Below are 14,859 nucleotides of genomic sequence, written 5' to 3'. Positions count from 1 at the left end.
AGCAGAAATCCCACATGCACCTTCTTAGGCAAGGTTTTGTGCTGAACATTCCCATGAAGAGCATGTTTTGAGCTCCACAGTGAGTATGTTATAGGCAAAGGACATCTGGTAGCCCTGTGCAGAAAAGCTGGAGGAGGACTACAGGAAAGCGGGAGGAGGACTACATTTGCCAAACCTCAAAATACTGCCTGTAGGGGATTCAGGCTCAACAACCACATTGTGACCAAGCGACCAGCCAGCTGTCCAGCATCATCAGCTGAAAGTCAAGAGTGAGGAAAAACAGAAGTAAGAGAGGGCGACTAAGTGAGTGACAGAGAATGGAATAAAGACCTGGGAGAATGAGGTTAAGCCAACTAACTGCCATGTCCCTGTGCAATCTTTTGCAAATCAGAGGGATTTCACAAGCTAAGAGTTTTCAGTACTGCTAGCTGCATTTTCAACCACAAATCCCACAACAATGGTTTTCTGTACAGCATTAGTGGTTAATGCGAGCTGTGTGTAGCGAGACAGCAAACATGACAGGTAGTCGAATAAATTCTTCATCATGCATGGTTTCATGGGATGATGACGCCACCATTACATAGCTTAGCCTGCCAAGAGCCTTTAATTACATTAAAACCTGATGGTTTATGGTCTACTGCCTCCTATTTTTGCAGTGTAACTTTAATCTGCCACCCAAGTACATGGTTTTTCAGACTGTCTGGGTCTATCAAATGTAACACTCCGCTCAGGGCTGCTTCAGAAGCATAGACATGCAATCAGTGTCCTTCGTGCTTGTCCAAAGGAGTACAGTAAATTGTCAGCTGACGAAAGCCTGGAAAATGTGCGTTTTGGGTTTGGACAGTGGATGCTTTAGCCAACAGGAAAGCTCCGGTGTTTTCCTCTCCAAGGGGCATAATGGATTCTCCCCGCCAATGAAACATTATCCCGGCTGGCAGGCGGCACAGCTAGCCACCTGAGAGACTTTCCCACAACACACCCTCCCCTCTCAGAGCCAGATCCAGCCAACAGTGGAGCTCTGGGACAGAAGGAAGGATGGAGAGAAAGCTAAGAAAAAATGAATAGAAGCAGATGGTAAGGAGGAAGAGGGAGTCATTGGCAAGAATTGTTGATCTGAGCAATGTATTTGTGCACCATGACCCATATCTAAATACACAAAACGAGTGTTTGCGTTCACCCATTTTTCTCTCTCTGTTGGTGTCTCAATAGACTTGAGATGCTCCTAAAGAAGGAAACACTGGCACACAGTGGCCACAAGGGCTATACACCCAACTAGAACAATGGCCCATTCATGATTTTATCAGCTAACAAACATAGACTCATAGTCCACACACACATTTGGCTTGCTGGCATCACAGTGGTTCTTGTTTAAAGGTATGAACTAGGGTCACACGAGTTTTTACCTTCTCTCATTGTCGTCCAGGTGAGCAAATAGCACATTCTTTGAGATGGCCTTGGCCAAGGCAGTCATGGTCTTGTAGTCCTTAGGGATCACCTGTGTAGAAAAAGAAATATTATCTATTACAATAAACTGGACTACAACAACAACATAATGCAGGTGGGTGCATGAAACAAACCAGTACAAACACATAATAGCCCAAACTTCAAAAACAGACCAAAATGAGTAATTAAAGAGCAGTATATTGGCAAACTATGAAAGAAATATCCCACACATGTGTCTGTGTATTTTTGGGAAAGGCCATCTGTTCAGGGATTACAGTCAAAATGTCACATAGCCCTTAAAAACTCAAGATGCCTGAACTCATTTATAAAACAAGCATTTTCATGTCCCAGACTATGTGGTATGAGTGTGTGTTTGTAAGTTCATGAAAAAAGAACAGCAAAGTCTGAAGCTACAAGAAAAAGGTGTAAAAATTTGTATTTATGACAGGCATCCTGGTAAAAACCTTAAGACTCTTTTAACTGAAGAAGGTAAAAACAGAAAAACTGAAAATAAGAAAAATATGATTAACCTAAACCCTTGAGCAGAATGTCTGGGAGAGGGATCATGTGTATGTGTGTGTGTGCATGTACAGTATATGTGCACATGTTTTGTCTCTGGTGGTCAGAGAGAGGAGGGGCTAAGCTATAATTAAGTTATACTAACAGATGTTTCCACATGAATCCGACCATACTGCACTGTGCACAAAATGAACAAAAATACACACACAACCACATCACATAAAATAAAAAAGTATCAAATATTTATCTCTTTGCTCTATTTGGACCTGGATACTCAGTGGACAGAGTCTGGTCTGGCCTAAAGAGTGAGGTGGAGGAATTCACATTTTAGGTCAGTCTTCTAATCATTCTTGACAAAATCTAGTTCCAGGACTGTCACCCGCTGGGGGGGCTTGTCACTACCTTTGATTCGCTTAAAATTATGAATCAGTCTGTAATTTCTAACTTGCCATGGAAATGTAAATATGTTCTTCTGTAGCCAAACCGTAAAACACAAAAATTCAGCTGTTTTTTATTTAAGGTTTTTAAAACCAACTGTGTAAGCTGCATGAATTTAAACTTTTTAAAATTTAAAATGAGAGAAAATCAATGAAATTACACTGGTATTTCACATGTGTGCCCAACACTTAGAAAAGCAAAACTATTGATATGTAGTAGATGTTGGTTTATGCATTCAATGACCAAGACCGACCTTGCGCACGTAGCTGACAGCATCCTCTTCAGTGTAAACCTCAGCACTGACCCCTCCCCTGCGGCGCCGGGCCTTGACAACTGGATTCGGTGGTGGGGGAGATACCTCATCATCATGTGAGTCCGACTGGCTGTTAGATTTCTGACGTGCCATGATTTGCTTGCATTCTTCCTGTAAAAAACGAGAGAGGAGTTTAGACTGATCAAGCATCGAAGGATACAGAAAGAGAGAGACAGTACCCTTCAAAATTTCATTTAAGGTATAGAAAAAGGATTTATGTGTAGGAAAACTAATGCAACTACAAACAAGATTTTCTTAGAGCATCAAGTGTCATGTGGATTCTTAACCAGCTCATAGAATACCCTCATTGACAATACAGGAGATGTCCTATTCTTCACTGTTAGGCCAGCATGCAATGAAGTGAAATCAAATATTAGAAAAAAAGAAGAGAGGGAAAAGGGCTCAACTAGATATTTTCCTCCTTTCAGGAAAAGAACAATGAATAAAGACATGGCTGTGACTGGCTGTTGTTTTAACGGCTAAAGACTTGACAGGTGATGAACTATTGATTGCAAACTAAGTTAACACATTAGCACGAGTACACCATAAAACCACTAAATGCTTTTTAATATGTGACAGAGCTCAGACAAGAGAAAGAAACAATTTGTGCAAATGTAGCCAGCCTCTATTGCAGTGTTTTTCTACACACTTTCTGTGTAGATGGACTAACAATGGCTGCTGTTCTTCTGTGTTCACCTGCTGGCACTATGTGGTCATTCCTTTTTTTCTGCTGCTTGATAGCACAGTGGGAGGAGGTACGTTGACAGCATGATTATTCATCACCTCATAATTTTGTCCACCAACGACATCTGAAGCACATTTTCACAATATTATACTTTTTTAAAGTGAAACAGTGATTGCTGATTCATTGGCTCACTGCATTTCATTTCTACTGTGCAGTTAGAAATAAACAAACTTGTCCTAGAGAGTTGAGGCTCCAGGCAACAGTAAGACTCAGATGGCAAATGTGGCAATAAGTGTAATTCAGACTGCATTACAAAAACACCACAGAGACAGAAAAAAACTGTAAAAGAACATAGAGCCTTCTCCATGCCCCCAAGAAAGGCCTATTTTTTCATTCAGCTAGAAGTGAAACTACTAGTTGATCATTTGACAACGTCAAGCAAAATGACAATGGACATGAACATAGATCATTATTTTTATGATTTGCTTTTGTTTGTCATCTATGACACTAAAGTAAATAACTTTTAAGACTGTTGGTGGAACAAACAACCATTAACTTGGGATTTCGGAAACTGAGGTATTTTCTATTATTATATAGAACAAATAATTATTTGAGTAAACATTCAGTGGAATAGTAAATAATGGAAAATTATCAATGACAAAGGCCTAGTTCAGCATCTGTATTGAAATTGATGTTCATCAAGATATGCTGTAATAAAATTACTTAGTCGATATTGGGGGCCTAGTCATGCTTAATTATTCTGATTGTGCAAAGAGAATAATAAAATGTAGCCTTCATAGTTTAAAGCCTTTAAATTCAACTGAGAGCTTTTAACAGTTGCTTTATTATTGATCATTCAAAAGGACAACAACAATATAATAGTAGCTTGCAGTGATACACATCCTGGCTGTGAATAGGAAATCCAAGTAAAGATGCAAAGGAGCCACATGTTACTGGCTTTATATCACCATTGCACCTTATCTAATACAGGTACCATCATTTTATATTAAAATATACTAAGGCAAATTTTCTCCCTGCAAAACTTGAGGAAGGAAAGGGAAAAAACAGACCTGGAGGAGCTGGGAGCTGGGGAAGAGTTACATTAAACCTTGAGCTATGAGTAAAAACTGCTGCCACTTCACTCTTCTCATAAACTGACAGAGAGGGATAGAAATAGAAAAGAAGTAGAAACAGACTTCAAATAGACAGTGCACCAGACAGAGATGGGAATGTAGGTGATGTTGAGGAGATTGTCACGTTACCAAACAACTGAGACAAACAGAACAGTCAAATCCAGACCTCACAAATGAGTAAGATAAGCACTTTTTTGCTTTGCTGTCTCAACTATCTATTTGAATCAGCAAATTCAGCAAATTGCTAATACAATAATGCTAAAATAAAGACAAGCCATCAGTCAGTTTCATTCTAGGAAGCGTTCCTCAGTCTACACTTTTGAATTATTATCCTCTTATTTACTGATGTTTTTGTCACAGTCTCTCTTGATTTCACTCCTAAGGTTACACTGATGCTTTGGTTACAGTCTGTGAAAAACCATGTTCACACACATACTCACCAATTAAAGAAGTGAGCAAATAAATTCTAAGGCATGCATAGGCATTATTTATGCTTATAATGAGTCACTGGCTGAGGGAACACAGCCAGCAGGAGGAAAAAAGGGGAGGCACAGCCAGAGAACAGCAACACACACACAAAATCAAACATGTGCACAGGCAGACTGCAGGGGAAAAAGAAGAGCTCACACACTCCAGCTTAATCAAGGTGGCCAAGTCTGCAATCAGGTACTACATCCTATGAATACAGCAAAGGCAAACTTAAAATAAAGAATAAAGAAGTGCTTAAAGTAGGTCCATATTTCTCTCTTTACTTCAGGCAATGTAAAAGTCAAATGCACAACAAAATAACCAGGAAACAGTGTTGTCATATAGGACAGTCACTAATGATCATTCAAACTAGTATCAAGCAGCTTTACATTGCACATCTCTGTATCTATGAAATTACACAGATCAGTTCTAGGAGTTAACTACAGGAAGGGCTGGTTGGAGGAGTATTTACCATGGCATGGAGGGCCCCTGGTCAGGCCTGTTGTGTGTCCCTCAGCCTTTTAGAGGCACCAGACATCAGGTCAAAATGTGTGTGCACAGTGTGCATCAGAATCAACACGCATACATGCTAATCTCATATAAACTTGCCACACATGCCATACTGCAGCATCATCTTTCCACACCAGGACAGCAGCTGCTCTGTGTATATGCTGTATGCACACTCAGATCTGAGTGTGTGTATGGCAGTAGGCAAAGAATCCAAGTTTGTGTGTGTGTGTGTGTGTGTGTGTGTGTGTGTGCGTGCGCACGCGAGTGAGAGAGAGAGAGCGAGAGAGATCAAAATGTCTGAAATCCTCACGACAACAGCAGCTACAGAATAAGACGACTGATGAAAACACTGATCACAGCAAAAACCCTGTCTCTCCTTCGCCCCTGCGCAACTATCTGTCTCTGTTTCCCAGCTTCCCTCTCCCTCTCCACCTCCCTCTCTTGCATACACACTCTCACATTCAGGTGGCGCAATGAGCAGGCTCCACTTGCTTCTCCCCTGTCACTATGACAACTGGGTACTGTGAGCATCCTGAATAGTTAGTGGTGAGTCTGAGCAGGAAGAAACATTGGCTCACACATATACATTCACACACACACCAGCTTTGATGCGTGTTGACAGATCCTCTCTCCCTCTCTCTCACTAACACATCATGTAGTCATACAGTTCACAGAATGGAAAACGTCAATGCCTTTAATATGGACTTCTGTTCTAAACAGATGGCATGCCTGTGAGCAGCTCCGATAGAGCTGCATCATCACCCATACATTCACTGCAAGTGCCAGATGCCACTCTGTACCATGCAGTGTCCTTCCCAACAGTTACAAATCTCCAGTCCCACCCACGTTTTCAGAGGGTCAGTCGTCAAGTCAGGACTTTGTGCCTGGGTTCAACATGTATAGACAAATACAGGGTAGGCAGTTTAAGGCAGTTTAAGGCATGGTATCTATGAGCAATATATCTGCAGTTCACTTGCAGCTTTTTTTGCCATCCCCTTCTTAATCTAAGGTAGTGCAATTTGTAATTGAAAAAACATGTCCCATCTCTGTCCTATCTCTGTCCTTCTCTCCTCTGCTCTTCCTGCATCATCACTGGAGGCTGGGTGCCAGACATTGAGGACAGGAGAGGAGAAATAGGGGAGGAGACAGAGAACACAGGCATAAGCAGGACACAGAAGCTCTGTTAAAATTTGGCTGTCCATTAGAGACAGAGTGGCTATGGGTTGGAGATTAACCCAAAGAATGAAGACACAGACAAAAGATGACACACATCCAATCTCATTCAACTCGCTCTATGTACAGTCACTGTTATTAAACCATTATGAACTCCAATTTCAGCTCTTTTATAAATGAGTCATATTAAAATGGCCCTCCCTTGTTAATTCCCTGAACCAATTTGCAGTAGGCAGTTACAAACAAAGGTCCTGACTAATTTCATCTGTGACTAAACAAAATTAATCAGTCAAACCACCCATCATGCTCAGCACAAAAGCATTCAACCTATCAGAGAGGATCAAAGGGCTCACACTGCAAATACATCAAAGTATTAATTCTTCCATAAAGGTATTGTCTGACATCAGTTAGAAAATGAAACATCCATCAGCAGTTATCTTAGGTCCTTGTCCAGTTACATAGACAATTTCACTCCACTGCCGGAGCTGAAACTGTGAGTGAACCAAAACAGCAAGGTCACACACACACACACACACACACACACACACACACACACACACACACACACACACACACACACACACACACACACACACACACACACACACACACACACACACACACACACACACACACACACACACACACACACACACACACACACACACACACACACACACGCTTGGAGAACTGATCCACCACCAGTCTAACAATCTACTCATCACTCTGTTCCAAACCATTACAGCACCACAATAGGCAGAAAGCTTCAGTATTACAAATAAATGTGGACTGGCTTTGACCTGGCAGTAAAATTATGTTCATTCTCTTTGAGACTGCAACATATATATACATTTGTCTAGTTATCCTTATCCTATCCTATTGTCTATTAGCAATATAAATGGCATAATGTTAACCTGCCTATGTTTTAAAAGTTTAAAAAGTTAATAAATATAAAATAAATCATACCCCCTTACAATAATTTTTAGATGATTTGTTGGAACAAAGTAGTTTTATCCAGTTACATATGCATTGTAATGCATTGCAAGTACACTTTTCTCATGCTCACAGGTTTTTAGTGGGAGTTATTTTACTTTCTGTACCATGCAATCTAAACTGAAACTCTGTTGGGGTGTCAAATTAAGCAATGAGAATAATTCAAAAGATAAATATAGATTTTTAAAAATAATCGTTTTCACAAAAAATCCCCACTTTTAGTTTGTCTATTGCATTTTCCTGTAGAGAGTATATTTGACTATGTAACATATTAAACCTAATGTGGGGTTGCAGAATTTTCTAATATTTTATGAACCTTACATATGAATTCATTTATGGAGAAAAAACTGCCAGTAAAAAACATTAGCTGCAAGTTGCAGCTTTTATTAAAACTACTCAAACTACAAACAATGTGATTGCTTAACCAATGCTGCTTAGATATAGCACTGGTTTACATCTCAGGCCAAAATTCATGCATGATAGTGCTAAATACCTAACACGTTTTTAGGCATAAAGCACACCAATCACAAATCAGTTGTGATGGGTAGCAATGGGCAGATGATTGAAGACAAAGACAATCCACCGGAAAACAGGGGATGTGTGGGTTCGTCTTACCTGTAGGGGCCCCAGGGTGGGTCACAGAGGAGGAGGTGTAGGCCTGGGTCTTTGTGTGCTCCCCAGGCAGATATGACAGAATACCTTGCTCCTAGCATGGTGTTAAGGAAAGTACACACAGTAGCTGCAACTGACATAAAGTTGGAGATGCAAAACTGAGGTGACACTGGCGCACACATGCATATGTTGCCTGGTCTAAATAGGCTTACAGAACCTGAGTAACATAAGTAAAAAGAACAAAAGTGAAAGTAGAGGGTAAGAAAGTCATTCCAAAGGCAGATCTAATCTTCCTCCAAATGCTCTTAGGACAAGAACCAAACCTTTCTGACAAATTGTCAATCAAAAGCCTATGAGGAGATTGTTGGATTTGTTATGACAGCTCCTGGTGACAGCTGAATAGTTTGCAACATGGAAAGACTTCTCATCTTACATGGGACAGAGAGACAGTGGCCGATTGACTGATATACTGACAGACAAACAGTGAGTAACGCTCCTATAATGTAAATGACAGGATAATTCACAATCAGAGCTGATGTAATAGAGTTTACATTTGTTTTACTTGACAAGCTTTGTGATGCTGAGAGAAGCTAGATGCCAATATATAATCATTGTAAAACTATCATACAACAGAAAGATAGAAAACCACAAAAAGATACAAACATCCAACTTGTGTTTCTTAATTTTGCTACTGTTCATTAGGGGTCAATTTCTCCTGATTCTGTTATTCTAGATTGCAAAAAAAAACCAAGAGGACAGTTACATTTAATCATGATTTAAGTAATTTTCTGCTTCTTTTTGTCTTAAATGACAATTTAAGACAAAAACATGTTTTGGCCAGAAAAACGCTAAAAAGGTGTCATAGTGGGTTTCCAATAAATGTTGGATTTATTTTTACTATTTTCTGGCTTTTCATTGACCGATAAAAAATGCCCATGATACTAGTAAGAAAGACATGAAAGGAAGCTCAGGTGGTGAAGACAAAATCTGCATGCTTATAACTGCTGATCAAACAAGAACAAGGGACAAAAAGGGAGAAATTGCAAAAAGCCAGGAGTAAGGCAAACCTATGAAATCCCTGTGAGCCTAAAAACACACAGGCAGCATTCTTTTAATCCTAACCAAAATGGATCAAATGCACAATCATACTGATACTGTATACACATACACAGAAGACACAAAAACAGTTTATACACTTGTATTAATGCAAATATTTAGGAAATTTAAAGGTGTAAACAGCAACTAAATACAACAGAAGAGAAAAGCTTAGTGGAAAAGCAAACCACATTGGACCAGCTTTATCTGCAATTTCAGGTTTTTGGAGGCTCCAGAAAGCTCTGCTTTATGGTTCAGTTAAGTTCCTGTGGTGGAAACTCACCAATATGAACAAGGATTAACAAGAAATTAAGTCTTTACAAATTTTCACAAATGTGGCAAAAACAATGTTAGCAACAAATGGCTTTGCCAAGTAACACCTGAGCCTTGTGAATATAATGCAATGTGCCTGACTCAATAAAACATCTGTGGTGGAAGCTTCACACTTGATATACTGAGTGACATATCCACACTCACACATTCAGTCCTGTCACTTTCAGCTATCCCTGTCTATAAATCTGTGATTGCAGTATTAATTTGGCCATCAAAAAGAGACTTCTGCATAAATCTTACAATAAATAACAATGATATTAAAAAAGAGAAAATTATTTTAAAAGATTATACAGTCTAGATTCTTTAAATACTAATAAGCATAGATGTCCCATCAATTGTGCTAAAAATTGGGGTTCAGCAATTACACTGTGGGCTGGGCTGATAGAGAGGTACTGTTGGAACAGTTTAAAGCCATTATCATCATACATAAACAGGCAGGATGAATAGTTGCAAGACTCTTGGTAGTTTCCTATTCACAACCTCACCCTGTGGCCAAGGCTTATGTTATTTTATTGAACAAAAGTAAAAAGCAAACTAGTGATATTGAGGATTTTGTATGCTCGATTGTGTGTGTCAGTGTGTGTGTGTGTTTGTGTATATGTGTGTGTGTGTGTAGTAGTAGTGGGACAACAAATAGAGAAAGAAACATAACATAACATAAAAACAAAAAACATAACATCAAAAACCAAGACCAATGGGAAACGTTAGCGAGACAGAGACAAAAAAACAGACACAAAAAGATTTTTCAGATAGGACTGTTAATACTTTATGAAAAAGACACTATGCAAATAATAAATTAGGGGAGATCTTAGTAGTATACTTTGTGAAACGTTTGTGAATAAAAGAGCTCCATGAACAGGTTAGACTACTGCCTAACAATCCCTATGTTGCCTAGGTTACTACCTCTAGTGGACGACAAGTGTTGATGAACATGGCTCAGAGAGGAGGAAGAACACAGGCAAACATGGAGGGTGAAGTACAGGAGAAAATGTGATGACAAATATGTTATTGTCTGTTTTCTGTTTTCAATGAGGTACCTCATCTGAACAACCAGAGACCTGAAAACCTTCATTCTGAATTCTCTATATGTTAGCATGTTTACACAGTTTTCCCATTCTGTTGGGTATTTCTTTGCACTGTGAAACAAGATATATTAGCTCATTAAGACCATTCAGATTTTGTGCATTATAACACTGCCTAAGAATTACAATAGAAAATTTAAAAAATCCACATTCTAAAAGACATGAACTCCACCAATGACTGACCTGTCAACACAAGAACAGATTTGAACGGCTTGCCTGGAAGACTGTTAGGCAACCCTGTGCCTTAGAGCAGTGAAGGCCTGGTGCTATTAAATCCAAGCTCTTGTTTACACCATGAATTCACTGATCATTGTGCAAACCATAACTATTCAAGGCCAGCTCCAGCCAAGCTGATGTTATTTTGATTTTTGAACAAACATACACTGATGTACTATATTATATAGTGAAAACATTACTGCTTAGGAGATGTCCTAAAAATGTGTCATCTTGATATTGAGGCACTTTTTATTGAATTTCAAATAGCATATTTTCTCAAAACAATATTTCCTGTCATGTAACCACAAATGTGGAGCTGTTACTTTTCCAATCATGTAAGCAGTTATTATTTTTATAGCAGTGTTGTAGGTTTGCTGCAGGAGGAGATTGAGGAATGACAGTCACACATTTCCAACCTCCTCAGTGGACACTATAATCACAGCCTATAAGCTGATGCAGGGGTGAAGATAGGTCTGATTAAATTCTATATGTAAGCAGCAGCAGTGATTGAAAGCTACTACTTCAGCAGTTATACTGCAATACAGTAGCAGGCTACTATTGTTACCTCCAGACAGTACAGACGATGTCAAGAAAATACAGGCCCACATAAAATAGCTGATTATCTGTGTTAGCTATTTAGATAATCATCCAGTATAATTGTATCCTTTCGTTTTCTTTTTAAAGGAGGTCAGCACATTAATGTGCCAGAACAGTTTCTCATTAAGCACATTACAACATCAAAACAAAGAATCTGTTAGGCTCCTTTGCCATTGAGATGAGATACAATTAGGGTGTGCAGTGGATGAGATTTTACAACATGAATCAACTGAAATCGCTACTCTGTGCTTCATTTGACCTGTGTCACATCTATAAGCATTCATGCTGCCTCTCTGACTCTGCAGCCTTATCCACACCAAGCAGCAGTAGCTCCACTATCAATGTTCAATGCTATGTCTGCTTTAAAGACCACTGCTCCAGTTTCTGATAGTAGACTAATGAAAACAGATAAACAAGAGAAGGAACACATGACAAAGAAAGCAGCCTGACATTGATCTTAATTCTTTTATTGCATTCTCTCCTAAAACCTAGCCCTACAGTAAGGCCGCAAACTTTTGTAACTACAAGTTGGATTGGTTTGACAGGATAGATAAAAAAGGAAATAATAGATTATTTACTTGAAAATACAGGAACAATTTACTTGTACTCTTGCAGTAATGTAGAAAAACAAAAATTGTGTAAAATATAATGTGTCCTTTTAAAAACAGATCAAATCAGATGACTTTCACAAGCTATCACACATACAAGCACACCACTGCAGCAATAATGGAAATCATCCTCCAGGCATCATGATGGTGACTTTCTGAGCTTCTATATCTGAGACCTGCAACAATCACTTCTCTTGTTGGAGACTGCTTCCAAGGCCTGAACTCTTCTCAGGTCAACATCAACAGCCTACAGCTTCACATCAAACATCTATTTCTGTAAGAGTAGAGTCCATTGTTCACATAAACAAATCCTGTGATCCACTCATAAGCAAACTGTCTGCTTGGTCACAGCCAAAAAGGCACACTGGGAATAATAACGTGTACCCAACATAACAATAACAAAAAGTACTTCTTAAAAGACTCAAAAGCATTATGTCTTTGAATCTACAGTACAGTGCACTGCCTAGTATTAGTTGTTCAACTCAAAAAAGTATATTATACAGTAAATACAGTATGACACATTACTTAAATGAGCAGTTATATTGTTCATGGGCCATGGGGCTTCAGAGGCTCCCCCAATTTTAATCTGCTATCTAGTTATAATGTTTCTTTTGCCTTAATTCATAAAACCTACTTTACTCTCTATAGCAGATACCTTTTATTGAATGTGTTACTCTGGTTGTCTCTGCTTAAAAACAGAAAGAAAAATCAAGACCGACAGACAGGTACAGTCTGTTGGGGACGGCTGTAGCTCAGTTGGTAAAGGCAGTCGTCCACGAACCACACGGTCAGTGGTTTGACCCCCGATCCCGGCTATATGTCGACACTGAAGCCCTAACAGCCCATTCCCCTCCCCAGGTGTGCAGTGCCGGTCCAAGCCCGGTAGTGCCAAATCAACATGCAGATAATGATCCACTGTGGCGACCCTAAACTCACGGGATAAGCCGAAAGGACAAAAAAAAAAAAAAGACAGGTACAGTCTGTTCCCTGAGCCTACAAACAGGACACTGGCCTTTTATTTGAACTCCTCTCACATTCCCTAATGGATTTTCATATTATACGAAGAAAATAAAAGCTTTATTATAACATCCCCAGCTGCGCAGTCCCTGTCCCAAGCCCGATAGAAACTGGGGAGGGTCGAGTCAGGATCACAGACTAATGATCCTCTATGGCAACCCTGAACTTAAGCCGACCGATAAGCCGAAAGGACAATAAATAAATAAATAAATAAGTGTGAGTATAGTCTGTTTTTTGTTTTTTCAACATAGTAGTCTGGGATGTTCTTTGCCTGCCTAATTGGACTTTTTTTATTAAAATTAGTTGAGCAGATAAAATGTAACAAATATTTTTTTACCCTCACACAACTATCCTAAACTAATTTCATCAATCCACCAATGGGTTTGTAATAACGAGACTGTAGGTAGTATTTTAATATGATATATAATGCAAAAATATAAATATCAGAGAAATATGAAATTCAAATTTGAAACATCACTATTTAGTAACTTGCACACACTGCAAAGAACATTTATGTCACATATCGTACTTAGGTTAAAAGCATATTAAAATAAGAACTTCAACCTGACCAAGGTTTCAGGCAACACAGAGCTCCACGTTACAAATAATGAGACGAAATCTGACAAACCTAATTCATACAAACACGGAATTATCACCAACCTTCTCCAGCTTTTCAAAATGCTCCCGCAGGAACTTCATAGGACGCTCAGGTTTAGCGATGCAGAGGTTCACAATGCACTCTTTGAGGATCTGCTGGATGTTGTGCTTCTGCACAAAAATTTCACAGCCCTTCAAACTCTCGTCTTCTTCCAGAGTGGTGGAGGAGGTGGCCATCTTATCTTTTATCTCTGTGGCAGTGGGAGAAAACAGGGTGGCTCATGAGAGGAGGGGAGGGAAAACAGAATAGAGTAGCAGGGAAGAAGATGATTAAAAACAAAAAAAAAAGAAAAAAAAAAGAGGAAAAATGGGGAGCAAACACAGTGCAACAAGCATGGAGAATGGAGGACCCGTGGATTGTGAGAAGGGGATGACTAAACTTTTCACACCCTGTCCATTTTCTCTATGAACCTCATGACATAACTGCTGTCAGTTGGCATTACACCTTTGTGGGTCATGCTACAATTCAGTAAGCTGTACTGTATTATAGCTATGTTATATTTTTGTGATTTTTCAATGATTGCAATGAAGCAACTTCATTTGGTTAGGTAATTAGCAATCTTAGCCTAATGGAGACACTTCTATCTGATTTATTTACTTCTTCTCAAGTAACATCCCTAAAACTGCAACAACATATCACAATAAAAATTGCCCTGGCATTTTTGTTTGTAAAAACCACTCTTATGGTGACAGCAGTACAAATGTGCATGTCTTTAAATGGTGGCAGGCAACCAGCCCACAAAACAAGATTAAGGTAAACTAAAATGGCCTACATTTAAATTTAATACAGTGCATTGTACAAGCTAAATAATTACCAATAACAGCTTATGCTATTGTATGTGTTTTTCTGGAAAAATGACTGAACATAAACATGTTGTAGACTGGTTCTTAAATACAGACAATGTTTAGTAGACCTCAGCAATTCATCAGGTCGAGGCAAAGCAAATTATGTAACAGTGTAAGACAA

General features: G+C 39.1%; 1 protein-coding gene across 2 annotated transcripts in view; it reads right to left on the bottom strand.

Moving 5' to 3' along the window:
- Positions 1-14,859, bottom strand: part of prkar1b (protein kinase, cAMP-dependent, regulatory, type I, beta) — a 54,928-nt gene that overhangs the window by 39,443 nt on the left and 626 nt on the right. The window contains exons 2-4 of one of the 2 annotated variants that reach the window (XM_067477355.1): positions 13,896-14,083; positions 2,654-2,824; positions 1,404-1,495 (exon numbers count right to left, since the gene is read on the bottom strand). In XM_067477355.1, coding sequence (XP_067333456.1) covers positions 1,404-1,495; positions 2,654-2,824; positions 13,896-14,069 — 437 coding nt within the window. In that variant the 5' untranslated portion in view covers positions 14,070-14,083. Of the gene's footprint in view, positions 1-1,403; positions 1,496-2,653; positions 2,825-5,471; positions 5,898-13,895; positions 14,084-14,859 lie in introns of those variants that run through there. The other variant, XM_067477356.1, reaches the window with a different exon arrangement.

This window comes from Channa argus, chromosome 15, assembly GCF_033026475.1.
Source record: "Channa argus isolate prfri chromosome 15, Channa argus male v1.0, whole genome shotgun sequence".
In the NCBI taxonomy this organism is placed as follows: Eukaryota; Metazoa; Chordata; class Actinopteri; order Anabantiformes; family Channidae; genus Channa; species Channa argus.
This window is presented reverse-complemented; position numbering and strand designations above follow the sequence as displayed.